Source organism: Urocitellus parryii, chromosome 5, assembly GCF_045843805.1.
Source record: "Urocitellus parryii isolate mUroPar1 chromosome 5, mUroPar1.hap1, whole genome shotgun sequence".
NCBI classification, from domain to species: Eukaryota; Metazoa; Chordata; class Mammalia; order Rodentia; family Sciuridae; genus Urocitellus; species Urocitellus parryii.
Window position 1 is genome coordinate 4830085 of NC_135535.1, and position 13025 is coordinate 4843109.

Consider the following 13025-nt stretch of genomic DNA (forward strand, 5'->3'; position numbering starts at 1 on the left):
CACAGTGTCACCAAGCCCATAGTGTCATCAAGCCCACAGTGTCACCAAGCTCACAGGGTCACCAAGCCCACGGGGTCATCAAGCTCACAGTGTCACCGAGCCCATAGTGTCATCAAGCCCACAGGGTCACCAAGCCCATAGTGTCACCAAGCTCACGGGGTCACCAAGCCCTCGGGGTCATCAAGCTCACAGTGTCACCAAGCCCACAGTGTCACCAAGTCCACAGTGTCACCAAGCTCACAGAGTCACCAAGCTCACAGGGTCACCAAACCCACAGTGTCACCAAGCCCACAGTGTCACCAAGCTCACAGTGTCACCAAGCTCACAGAGTCACCAAGCCCACAGTGTTACCAAGCCCACAGAGTCACCAAGCCCACAGTGTCACCAAGCCCACAGTGTCACCAAGCCCACAGAGTCACCAAGCCCACAGTGTCACCAAGCCAACAGTGTCAAAAAGCACACAGAGTCACAAAGCCGCCAGTGTCACCAAGCCCACAGAGTCACCAAGCTCACAGATTCACCAAGCCCACAGTGTCGCCAAGCCCACAGTGTCACAAAACCATGGGGTCACCAAGCCCACAGAGTCACCAAGCCCACAGTGTCACCAAGCCCACAGTGTCACCAAGCTCACAGGGTCTCCAAACCCACAGTGTCACCAAGCCCACAGTGTCGCCAAGCTCATAGTGTCACCAAGCTCACAGAGTCACCAAGCTCACAGTGTCACCAAGACCACAGGGTCTCCAAACCCAGAGTGTCACCAAGCCCACAGTGTCACCAAGCCCACAGTGTCGCCAAGCTCATAGTGTCACCAAGCTCACAGAGTCACCAAGCTCACAGTGTCACCAAGCCCACAGTGTCACCAAGCCCACAGTGTCACCAAGCCCACGGGGTCACCAAGCCCACAGAGTCACCAAGCCCACAGTGTCACCAAGCCCATAGTGTCATCAAGCCCACAGAGTTACCAAGCCCACAGTGTCACCAAGTCCACAGTGTCACCAAGCCCATAGTGTCATCAAGCTCACAGGGTCACCAAGCCCATAGTGTCACCAAGCTCACGGGGTCACCAAGCCCACGGGGTCACAAAGCCCACAGGGTCACCAAGCCCACAGTGTCGTCAAGCTCACTGTGTTACCAAGCTCACAGGGTCACCAAGCCCACAGTGTCACCAAGCCCACAGAGTCACCAAGCCCACAGTGTCACCAAGCCCAGAGTCACCAAGCCCACAGTGTCACCAAGCCCACATAGTCACCAAGCTCACAGATTCACCAAGCCCACAGTGTCGCCAAGCCCACAGTGTCACCAAACCATGGGGTCACCAAGCCCACAGAGTCACCAAGCTCACAGTGTCACCAAGCCCACAGAGTCACCAAGTCCACAGTGTCACCAAGCCCACAGACTCACCAAGCTCACAGAGTTACCAAGCCCACAGTGTCACCAAGCTCACAGTGTTGCCAAGCTCACAGTGTCGCCAAGCCCACAGTGTCACCAAGCCCACAGTGTCACCAAGCTCACAGTCTCCAAACCCACAGTGTCACCAAGCCCACAGTGTCGCCAAGCCCACAGTGTCGCCAAGTCCACAGAGTCACCAAGCTCAGTGTCACCAAGTCCACAGTGTCACCAAGCCCATAGTGTCATCAAGCCCACAGTGTCACCAAGCTCACGGGGTCTCCAAGCCCACGGGGTCACCAAGCTCACAGTGTCACCAAGCCCATAGTGTCATCAAGCCCACAGGGTCACCAAGCCCATAGTGTCACCAAGCTCACGGGGTCACCAAGCCCACGGGGTCATCAAGCTCACAATGTCACCAAGCCCAGAGTGTCACCAAGTCCACAGTGTCACCAAGCTCACAGAGTCACCAAGCTCACAGGGTCACCAAACCCACAGTGTCACCAAGCCCACAGTGTCACCAAGCTCACAGTGTCACCAAGCTCACAGAGTCACCAAGCCCACAGTGTCACCAAGACCACAGTGTCACCAAGCCCACAGAGTCACCAAGCCCACAGTGTCACCAAGCCCACAGAGTCACCAAGCCCACAGAGTCACCAAGCCCACAGTGTCGCCAAGCTAATAGTGTCACCAAGCCCACAGAGTCACCAAGCCCACAGTGTCACCAAGCCCACAGTGTCAACAAGTTCACAGGGTCTCCAAACCCACAGTGTCACCAAGCCCACAGTGTCACCAAGCCCACAGTGTCAACAAGACCACAGGGTCTCCAATCCCAGAGTGTCACCAAGCCCACAGTGTCACCAAGCCCACAGTGTCGCCAAGCTCATAGTGTCACCAAGCTCACAGAGTCACCAAGCTCACAGTGTCACCAAGCCCACAGTGTCACCAAGCCCACAGTGTCACCAAGCCCACGGGGTCACCAAGCCCACAGAGTCACCAAGCCCACAGTGTCACCAAGCCCATAGTGTCATCAAGCCCACAGAGTCACCAAGCCCACAGTGTCACCAAGTCCACAGTGTCACCAAGCCCATAGTGTCATCAAGCTCACAGGGTCACCAAGCCCATAGTGTCACCAAGCCCACGGGGTCACCAAGCCCACGGGGTCACAAAGCCCACAGGGTCACCAAGCCCACAGTGTCGTCAAGCTCACAGTGTTACCAAGCTCACAGGGTCACCAAGCCCACAGTGTCACCAAGCCCACAGAGTCACCAAGCCCACAGTGTCACCAAGCCCACAGAGTCACCAAGCCCACAGAGTCACCAAGCCCACAGTGTCACCAAGCCCACAGAGTCACCAAGCCCACAGTGTCACCAAGCCCACAGAGTCACCAAGCCCACAGTGTCACCAAGCTCACAGGGTCGCCCCACGTCATTCCTGCCTGGAATGAACCCACCCGTGGGGCCCAGGGAAGGCAGCCCAGCTCCTGAGGCCGTGGGCGGTGCCGTGTGGCCAGGCGCTCCCAGGACCCCCAGGAGGACCCGCGGCTCTGCCCGTGTGCAGGCGCTCCACCGCCCTTCCTTGCCAGGACCCCGCGGAGCCGAGCAGGTCAGCTCTTCCTTTGCTGAGTCCAGAGGAAGAACCCTCCAAACGCACGTCTGCTCGTTGATGCTCCCGATGGCCCTGTGGGGCTGGACTACTGTCCCCATTTACAGACAGGTCACCCGAGTCTCCTGGAGGTGCACTGGCCAGGGGTCTCAACTGAGCAGGCTCAAGTCCACCCTGTCCTGCCCGAGAGCCACCTGCTGCCACCTGCTGCCACCTGCGCCTGTTCCCACCCCGACTGCCCGGGCAAGATGGCTCAGCTCTGACCCCTGCTTGCTGGTCTCTGCTCACCAGGAGAGGAGGCCGCTCACCCCCACTCTACTCCCCAGCGCCTAGTCTCCAGCGCCCTCAAGGAAGCCATGGCGGCATGAGCCACCCCAGGCCTCAGGACAGCACTTCTGCGTCCTGGACACCTTCTCCAGGGAGGGGGACGAGGGACCCACCGTGCAGCCCACTCCGGCCCTCCCTGGAGTGCCCGGTCCTCGGCCTGTGCCATCCTCCCCAGCTCCTCCTGCTCAGGAGCTCCTGGGGCCCGCGGCACCTGCCGGCGCTCAGCACAGGAAGTCACTAGCCAAGTCACGGGTTGGGCTTCAACGACGCGGACTCTTCTTCACCGTCTCAAAATAGGACCCGCATCTGGCTGCAGGAAGCCCAGCGATGGAGGGAGGCCGCGTAGGGCCTGTCACGTCTCCATAAAGGCCGAGGAAGGACACGCTCCGGGGCCCTGTCCAGCCCTTCCTCTGGGCACGCTGTCCGGCACCGGCTGAGAGCACAGTGCGTGGCAGCCCCATTGGGTGCCCGTGGGCAGTGGACAACCTGCACAACTGTGCCTGGGGCTCACGCCCACTCCCATCCAGCTACAAAGGTGCCCTGGGTAGGCCCCCGAAGAGCCCGGTGTGCCAACTGGTTGTTGTCACAGGTGCTTTTTCCCAACTGAGGTGAAATTTGCATAAAATTAATCACTTTAACACGAGCATCCCAGAAACCATAGGTCCGTTCACTGCATGGTGCTGCCACCTGTACTCAGCTCCAGAACCGTCTCATCGTCCCGGAAGGGATCCCTGGACCTACTAAGCATCGTCCTCTCCTCCTGCTCCCAGCCCTGGCCACCACCCTGTGCTTCCTGTGTGTTGGGGACACCTTTGTCTCTGTAGAATGACCAACCCTGGCCCCATTCCAGCAGGAAGTGGCCCTAGAGAGCGCTGCCCTGGACACACTGTCCCCTGCCTCAAGGAGGGTAGTGTGACACGGGAATGTGCTTAATCAGAGGTCCCAGGAGGAGATGCCTGGGGACCTGGTGGCCCTCCTTGCCCCTGGGCCCTGTGACACCAGGAGCTGGCTCACCCCTCCTGGTGCCCAGGGAGGCCCAGCGCCCCTGCACCTGGCTGTGCTGGCTCCTGAGGGCTTGCTCCCTGCAGGTCCTCAGACCCTTGGGGCCAGACTGGGACTTGGGTCAGGGGACTCCCCAGAACCAGCAGCCCAGAGCCCTCCAGGCGCTTCGAGACCAGCAGTGCGCTCATCTTGAGCTGGGGGCTCCGGCCACGGCCCTCCCCACTGGGCTGCCGTTGGGTGAGCCGGGCGGCCTCATGGGAGGAGTGGGGTCTGGGGGTGGTGGCAGGCGTGGGCCCCCACGTGGCCGTGCTCTGGGCCAGCGGCCTCTGTGGTCACACAGGCACATGACACTCCGGAGATGGGCCAGGGTTGGCTGAGGAGGTGGGGGGAGCAGGTGCCCTCCTGGACAGCTGTGGATCTGATGCGCTTCTGGGTGTGTGGGCGAGCGGTGCAGGGCCCTTGGACAGCCCCTAAGACGGCCACCCCCACCTCCTCCCTGTGTCCAGGCCATTGCCCCAGCCTTGCCCCCAAGCAGACCACAGGGCGGCCCCCAGTGGGGTCTGCACGGTAAGCACGTACCCCGGTACCCAGGTAGCAGACTCCCGGGCACAGGGGACACGGGGATGGGGTGCGGCCAGCCCAGGTTTAAACAGGGCCCAATTCCACCCGGAATGCACACTGCTCGCCTCGTGGGAAACTGGGTCTCCAGGAGAGTCGTGTGGGACAAGGGTGGCCTAGGCCATTGGCTGGTGTCTTGACAAGAGGAGACCAAACAGACCCGGGAAGACGGCAGGAGGCAGGGGTGGGAGGGATGTGGTGGCGGCAAGGACGCCTGGGCTCTGGCCTCGAGGCAGGAGGACAGGGTGCTGCCGGGTTAGGCTGCAGAGTGCCGTCCTCTGAGGCAGCAGCCACGGGGCACGCACACAGCCCCAGGTAGATCCGTGCGCGTCGAAGGAGCAGGGTGGCCATCTGTGCCATCTCACCTGGAGGGTCCCCTCCACATCCAGGACCCCGTCACAGGGAGGGCGCGGGCGCTCGCCTGGCCAGGAGGAAGCCAACCAGCCCCCACCGGGCAGATGGTGCTGGTGATGGCCACGGTGGCCCTGGTGACCAGACGGTCCCCAGATGGCCCTGGGGGAGGCTCAGGAAGATCAGAGCTCAGTGCCCACCAGTCGGACAGAGCAGAGGGGGGTGATGGGGGCAGGAGACGTGGGGAGGGTGGCACGCGGGGGGGGGCACACTTACTCCAGCAGCCGCTGGTGGTTGAGCTCGTGCGAGGGGGGCATCCGGCAGCAGCTGAAGGTGACAATGAGTCTCCCGCAACGGTCGTCCCCTGTGGGAACAGACACAGGCGTGAGCCTCGGCCCAGCTTCCCCGGAAACCCCCAGGCGCAGCCCTGAGCTCCCCCTGCTTGTCACCAAGGGGGTCCTCACGGCCGCCCGTGCGCTGGAAGACTGAGGCCCACTGGTAGGTCCCCAGGGCCAGGCCTCACCGCTGGCTGGTGGCCCCTGGGATTTCAATCCAGACACATCGGCTGCTCTGAGCGCCCCTCCTCCCCACACCCCCACCCCAGGGCTTCCCTCGAGCTCCGGGCCCTGGAGGCCGCAGGTGGCCCAGAGTAGTCACCCTGGACAGGACCTTGCATCCAGGACAGGGCCCTCTCAGAAGAGGTCAGCCCTGTCCAGCATGGCCTCTCGACACATCTGTGCCGGCTCCATGCAGGACAGCCACAGGGGTGCTCTTGAGAGCTGTGTCCCGAACCCAGACTCGGGGCGGGGCTCACAGCAGGTGCTCAGTGAGACCAAGACAGCCAGGACCCTGGGGCTTTGCCTGCCTCCACCTGGGGCAGGAGGTCGGGCACACTCTGCAGCCGGACCCTCCTGCTGCAGCCCCCCACCCACACCCGTGGCCAGGAGGAGGGCCCAGCCCACAGCCTTCCTCTCTCCACTCCCTGGCGCTGAGCGGGAGGATCCCTGGGGTTCAGCAAGGCTTGGAGGGGCCTAAGTCACGTGCTGGGGACAGCCCTGGCTTCCAGACCCCTGAGCCTCCTTGTCCCCCAGCCCTGGCTGGGGGACGAGGGCGGATGGAGCAGGCTGCCCTGGCTGCCACACCCATGGCTTCCCTCACAACCAAACACGAGACACCGGAAAGCACACTCGGACACGCGCCAAGGCCATGGGCAACAGGGGAGGGACACCAAATCCTGGGACGCCCCGAGGCAGACGGGTGAGGCCCAGGCCCCTCCTTTCCTGAAAGCTTCCTGCCACCTGGACGTCACCCCTCCTCCTGACCCGGCAGCCGGCCACAGACCTGCAGCACCCACCTGTCGTAGGTGAGGGAGCAGCAGAGGCCCCGGGGACAGGCACAGAGGGCCCTGGGGACAGGCGCGGAGGCCCACCCAGCAGACAGTGCAGGGCTAAGGCCTCGGTCAGCCTGCTGAGGTGGGGTCGGAGGCGAGGCCTGGCTTCCATGGGCATCCTGGGGCCCCAGGGGGAATCTGGGACAGAAAGTGCCCAGACGTGGCCACCCCAGTGTGCACGCTGCTCCCTCTCCTGTCCTCCCGGAGCCCCCGAGGCCTGCGGCCACCAGGCACACGTGGTGTTGAAGTTTAAATACACCCCAGGAGGGGGAGCCCGCTGCTCCTTAGTGGCACTGCCACATTCGCCCCCAGGTGGCGAGACGGGAGGCTGAGGCAGGAGGATCACCATTTCAAAGCCAGCCTCAGCAACTTAGCGAAGCCCTAAGAAACTTAGCAAGACCCTGTCTCAGAAGTAAGGTGGGTGGGGCGCTGGGACGTGACTCGGTGGTTAAGCGCCCCCGGTCAGTCCCAGTACAAAAAAAAACTTAAATTGAACCGTCCTGAGTGAGGCTGGCTGGTCCTATGATGGCAGGTCACAACTCAGCATGGCCACAGGGTGCAGCCAGGGAGGTGCTGGAGCCCTGGCCAGCGCTTTCCTTCCTAGGGTGACTGACCGATGTCACTGGCCAGTCTCTAGCCGCTCCCCCAGGGTCCAAGCCCCACCCCTGGGACCTCAGCAGCCTACCTGGTCACCCGAGCGACCTCACAGCATGACCTATCTAAGCCCCGGGGGACACTCCAAGGACTCAATCCAGGGTCACAGTCCAGGCAGGTGTGTTGTGCAGCACGGGGTCTGGCCCTGCAGCTGCCCACAGGGGACTGCAGGGCAGCACTGAGCGCCCGCGAGAGGCGGCTGCGGGGGAGGAGTGGTTGAGGGCAGCGGGCGGGGGTGACTCAGGACCCGGGGTCGGCCAGGACCAGCACAGCTGGAATGGGACACAGGAGAGGGAAGAAGGGTTCAGGGCCCCAGACAAGGAGGGCTAAGAGTGGACGTGGACCTGTTGACAGTGGGGGTCAGGGAGGAGGTTGGGACAGATCTGCCGGGTCACTGGAAGGCCTCAGGCCATGGGGCAGGGTCCCCTGGGTAGAGAGAGTGAGGTGGGGTGGGGGACACAGGGTCAGTGATGGGGGCAGGAAGGCCATGTGAGGAGGCTCCCCCGGCTCAGGTCCGCAGCAGGGCCTCCCAGTGGGGAGCGCTGGGCTATGGGGGGCCCCAGGTGGGGCTGAGTCAGGCCAGGAGACAGACGAGGCCTTCGAGCACCCCAGAGTGACCACCGGGGATAAACAGGGCCAGGAAGGCCAGGGCTGGAGAAGCAGAGGCCAGGGAGATGGCCAGGGACACGCCCCGCAGGCCTGATGGGAGCGTGGGTCCTGTGGCCCCTGCTCTGGGGGGACATGAGGCAGGAAGCCAAACGTCCACGGCTGCTGCACACTGAGACGGTCAGGAGAGACCACTGTGCCCCATGCCTGATAATCTGGCCAGCGGGTCCAGGGGCGGGGAGGGTGCAGGGACGGGGCAAGAGGGCAGGGAAGGATGGGTTCCAGCAATGGGGCGTCAGGTGTGCTGACCATGCCTGGAGGCCATCCACCACCAGAGAGAGAGGGGACAGAGGCCCCCCAGGCAGAGCAGGGCAAAGGCACTCGGCAGGAGTGGACAGGAGCCTGAGCCCACTCGGGCCAGTCCCCTGTCTCCACCCGCATCCTTCTCACTCATTCCCTTCAAAACACTTGCTGAGCACCTACTATGTGCAGGGTCCATGGATACCATGATACTGGACTGTGAAGATGAGCTGCCGTCGAAGCTTTTAAACCCCAACCCTCAAAATAAATAAAAACAAAATAAAAAACCCAAAAAGGGCAAAAACTTGGCGCTTTATTTTCACATCAATAGGGTTTTTTTTTGTGTGTGTGTGTGCTGGTCCTGGGGATGGAACCCAGGCCTCACGCGTGCCAGGCAAGACTTCACCAAGCCACATCCCCAGCCCTTAAAAAAAAAAACCCTGCACTTCAAGACAGGGTCTCACTAAGTTGCCCCGGCCGGCCTCCACCTTGGATTCTCCTCCTCAGCCACCACAACTCCCAGATGACCGGCCAGCCTCCCTGTCCCGGCATGATGGGGACAGTAATAAAGCTGACCTTGGGGGCTGCAGGAAGGGGAGCCAGCCCACTGGACACCCTGGGCGAGCCACACACAGTGCTCATGATGACAGAAGCCTGGCGCTTCAGGAGGGCTGCGCCCTGTCACCTCGCAGGAGAGGAAACTGAGGCCCAGAGGCCAGGGGAGGGCCGGGCAGGGGGCCAGCCTGCAGCCGCTACCTCTGAGCAGCGCCCGCCTCCCCCAGAGCCTCCTCTGCTCCCCCACCGAGGGTCTGCTCTCCCCAGTTCTCGGACACGGGCGTCCTCAGCAGCCCTGAGGGTTCCCTGGAACATTCCTGCTGCAGCCATGACGTCACCGTCACCGTGGCATCTGCACCAAGGACCTCGGTGGAGGTGAGAAACCCCTCGTTGTGCTCTGGGAACACAGGTCGCAGATCCAGAAGGCTTCGCGAGGTCGCAGCTTGGAAGGAAATGAATGCAGCCCACGCAGAGCAGGATCCGCCAGGCCCAGGGTGGATCCGCGATTTCCCCTCCGCTGCTCCCAGCACAGCTCCCTCGCGGCCCAGGATGGGGTGTGCGCGAAGGAGCCCAGCGCCCAGGACCTCCCTGCGCCTCTCCTCCAGGCGCCCGCTGGTCCAGGCTGGTGAGCGCAGCAGGCCCCAGGCTCCTCCAGCTGTCGGCCTCTGTTTCCAGCTTTTGTCGACGGCCGCAGCCATTTCCGCGGACGTGGAGGAGATCTGAGGGCTGGCCTGGTCTGCGTCCTGCAGGAGGCCAGCTGCCCGCTGGGCTCTGTGAGGAGGGCGCACTTCTGGGTCCAGCACAAGATCCTGTGTGACCTCTCCTTCTCTTCCCTGCCAGTTGCCCCTCCACATCTCTGAGACTGTGCCTCCCACCTCCTCTGGTCCCTGGGCCTAGAGCCTTCCATCTCCCACCTGCTTCCCGCCACCTGCCCTCATTCTGAGCCTGGGCCCCAGATCCAGGCTTCAGACCCCCCAAACACGCTTTCCCCACTAAGACCACTTCTCTTTTTCTTTTGGTCCTGGAGAGTAAACCCAGGGGTGCTTCAGCCCTGAGCCACACCCCCAGCGCTTTCTATTTTTCATTTTGAGACAGGGTCTCACTAAGTTGCTGAGGCTGGCCTTGAACCTGCAATCCTCCTGCCTCAGCCTCCTGAGTGGCTGGGATCATGGTCATGCACCAACACACCCAGCCCAACCATCACCTCTTCTTAAAATACCGAAGTCAATGATATTTATGAAACACCACTGGGCGGGTTAGAATTCTACGGAGCTTCCGTTTAGCCAGACACATAACGCCTGGGTTGTGAGGGACTGCTCAGAAAGGTTTTTTAAAAAACCTCAGTGAAAAATTTTCTTCATGGTAGATGGACACAAGACCTTTATTTTATACGCAGCCCTGAGGCCGGAACCCAGGGCCTCACACGTGCTGGGCGAGTGCTCCACCCTGAGCCCGGCCCAGCCCTCAGAACTGCTTTGACAAGTCTCTGGATTTGGCTGTGGTCTGGCTTTGCCCCGAGAGGAACCCGTCCGTCAGGGGGCCAGGTCTGGCTGGACTTGAAGGACATGGTCAAGCCCTTGTTGAAAGGGCCCCAGAAGAAAGGGGACCGTGAACTGTCCCTAGGGACCACTCAGGAGCAGGAGCCAGAGTTAGAGATGAGGGAAGGAGGGGCGGCCGGGAGGAGGGGCGGGGCGGCAGGGAGGCCCGGTCAGCTCCCCACCGGGGGCTCTGGTGCCAGCAGCTCAGGAGCCTCAGGAGGCGACTCTCCCCATCCTCAGCCTCTGCCCCCCAGGCTGGGACCGCTGGCTGCTCTAAAGCGAGGGGTTCTTGACCCTGCCGTCCCCTCCGCCTCCTGTGAGCTTCTCCAGGGCTTCTCAGAGTGGCCCGAGGCCGTCACCTGCTCTTTGAAAATGGTGACATTTCTAAGAAGCTCCTTTTGAAAACTTTGCTCCAAAACAGAAGAACTGTCTGGGACCTGGGGACCAGGGCCACACACCACTCCAGGGACCCTGCAGCAGTGGACCAGCCAAGCGGCAATTTCACGGTGTCTCTGGGAGGACCCTGGGCACAACCTCAGGCGTGTCCACAGCCCCTTAATGACACTGAAGGACCCACAGCACCCTCCAAGTCTGGTCCTCTGTGGTGGCCCGGTCATCTGCTGCGGGCCGAGCCCTGCGTCCCTCTCTCGTGACGCTAACGTCCCAATGATGAGCTGGTGAAGAGATGCCCCTGCAGGCTGTGACCCGGGCAGCGGGCAGGGAGGTGGGGACGGGCAAGCCCTGCTGGCTCCAAGGACGGAAAGCCACACAGCTTTGTGGTCATGTGAATGTCACCAAAAATCAGACTTCAGGACAAGGAGCCGGAGGACACCAAGCCACCCAGGAACAACACCAGGACAACGTGAGACCAGCCGCCCAGGTGTTCGCCTCCCAGCTGCACAGCGTCCAGCACGGGAAGCCAAGGAGGGCGGAACCGAAGGACCTGGACAGGCCAGCAGAGAGCTCAGACCAGGAGGAGGCGGGAGAGCTGACCAGCTCAACCCATCAATTAACCCCGTAAAGACCTAGACCGCCACCCACACTGCACTCAGGCACCCAGCTGGGTGGTCACTGCCCCACCAACTCCCAGGTCTCAGAACCCAACAGTCCTCTAGGGGCTACTATTAAGAATCTCAAGGAGTGTTTTAAAAACATGTGGGTCAGCTGAGCGCGGGGGTGCACACCTGTAGTCCCAGAGGCTCAGGAGGCTGAGACAGGAGGATCAAGAGTTCAAAGCCAGCCTCAGCAACTGCGAGGCACTCAGCAACTCAGTGAGACCCTGTCTCTAAATAAAACACAAAATAGGGCTGGGGACGTGGCTGAGTGCCCCTGAGTTCCATCCTCAGTACCAAAAAAAAAAAGCAGGACCCTGTGCAGATATTTGCCCTGCTGCCTCCCAGAACAGAGAATCTGAGAACAGTTACTCATTTGTCCATCTAAAGTTAACACTCAGCCCATCTTATAGAAACACTAACATATTTTTTGTGCCTTATGAAAAGCCACGGTTTCCTACCTTTCCTGGGCACCTGATCTCTGGATCTGTGTCCCCAATGTCTGCCCTGAGCGTTTTCTCAAACGACCTGGGGGTCTTGGAGCTATGGGGTGCCCGTCCAACCCCGCCTCTGATCCCTCCTGTGTGTCAGTGGACACCAAGATGCTTCCTCTCCTTGACTCTGGGTCTCCACCGAGCGAGAGCTGGCCTCTCTTTGCCTCTTACTTCTCTAGGACCCAAGCTCCGGGGAGATGAGAGTGGGACGGACGTGACTGCAGGGGACCCAGGAGCGGGGCTGGGGTCCCTGTTCACTTGAGAAGCTCGCGCGGAGGGTCCCTGATCGAGGCCCAGGCTGCGTGCTGCAGTGTGGGTCCCTCCGACGGCGCTGGGCGGGCTGCAGGTCTGCTGAGCCCGTGCAGAGGCCTGCTGCTCTGGGCCAGGAGCCTGGCCGCGCCCTTCTTCACCACACGCTCCCTGCAGCCGGGGCTGCTGCTCCCCAGAGTGACGGAGCACGGTCCCTCCGCTCCTCAGAGCTCCCGGCCACGCGCTGACAGGTGTCACTGCCCCCTCAGAGCAGAGGCAGGTGTCTCTACCAATCACCGTCTCGTTTCTGGACATCGCCCAAGGGAGGCCAGACGGTCGGAGAGCCTGTCCCACCCACAGGGCCCTGATCTGACTTACCTGCCACCTGCAGGATGCCATGTCTGGCCACATCGTAGAACGGGTGGCTTGTGCTCAGTGCAGGGTCCTGGCCAGCCATGGGCCACGCAGAGCCTTCCCCCAGCACCCAGCGCAGAGGTCCCCTCCCGGTCTCCGCAGCCCTGCAGTGGACAGCAAGCGTTGGAGGAGGTCAGTCGCGTTCTCGAATAAGGAGGGGAGTGGGGGACCCTCCTGAGGTCCTTCTTCTTTTGGGGTACCAGGGATCGAACTCAGAGGCACTCGAACACTAAGACACATCCCCAGGCCGATTTTGTATTTTATTTAGAGACAGGGTCTGAGTTGCTTAGCGTCTTGCTCTTGCTGAGGCTGGCACTGAACTCGAGATCCTCCTGCCTCAGCCTCCTGAACTGCTGGGATCACAGGCGTGAGGCACCACACCTGGCCTGAAGTCCTTTTCTAAGACAGTCACCTGCCTCTGCTCTGTACCTGCTCTGACACAAACCCACGACGTGCCCACCTGTGCCGGGCACCCATGGTGCAC

The 13025-nt window shown here is 61.7% G+C and overlaps 1 protein-coding gene across 2 annotated transcripts in view; it reads right to left on the reverse strand.

The window, feature by feature from the left end:
- Arhgap8 (Rho GTPase activating protein 8) overlaps nucleotides 1-12584 on the reverse strand; it is a 37876-nt gene extending 25292 nt beyond the window's left edge. For both annotated transcript variants that reach the window (XM_026394302.2, XM_077798758.1), the window contains exons 1-2: nucleotides 12506-12584; nucleotides 5566-5653 (exon numbers count right to left, since the gene is read on the reverse strand). In XM_026394302.2, the coding sequence (XP_026250087.1) occupies nucleotides 5566-5653; nucleotides 12506-12584 (167 nt within the window). The remainder of the gene's footprint in view (nucleotides 1-5565; nucleotides 5654-12505) is intronic.
- Between the last annotated feature and the right edge of the window lie 441 nt (nucleotides 12585-13025).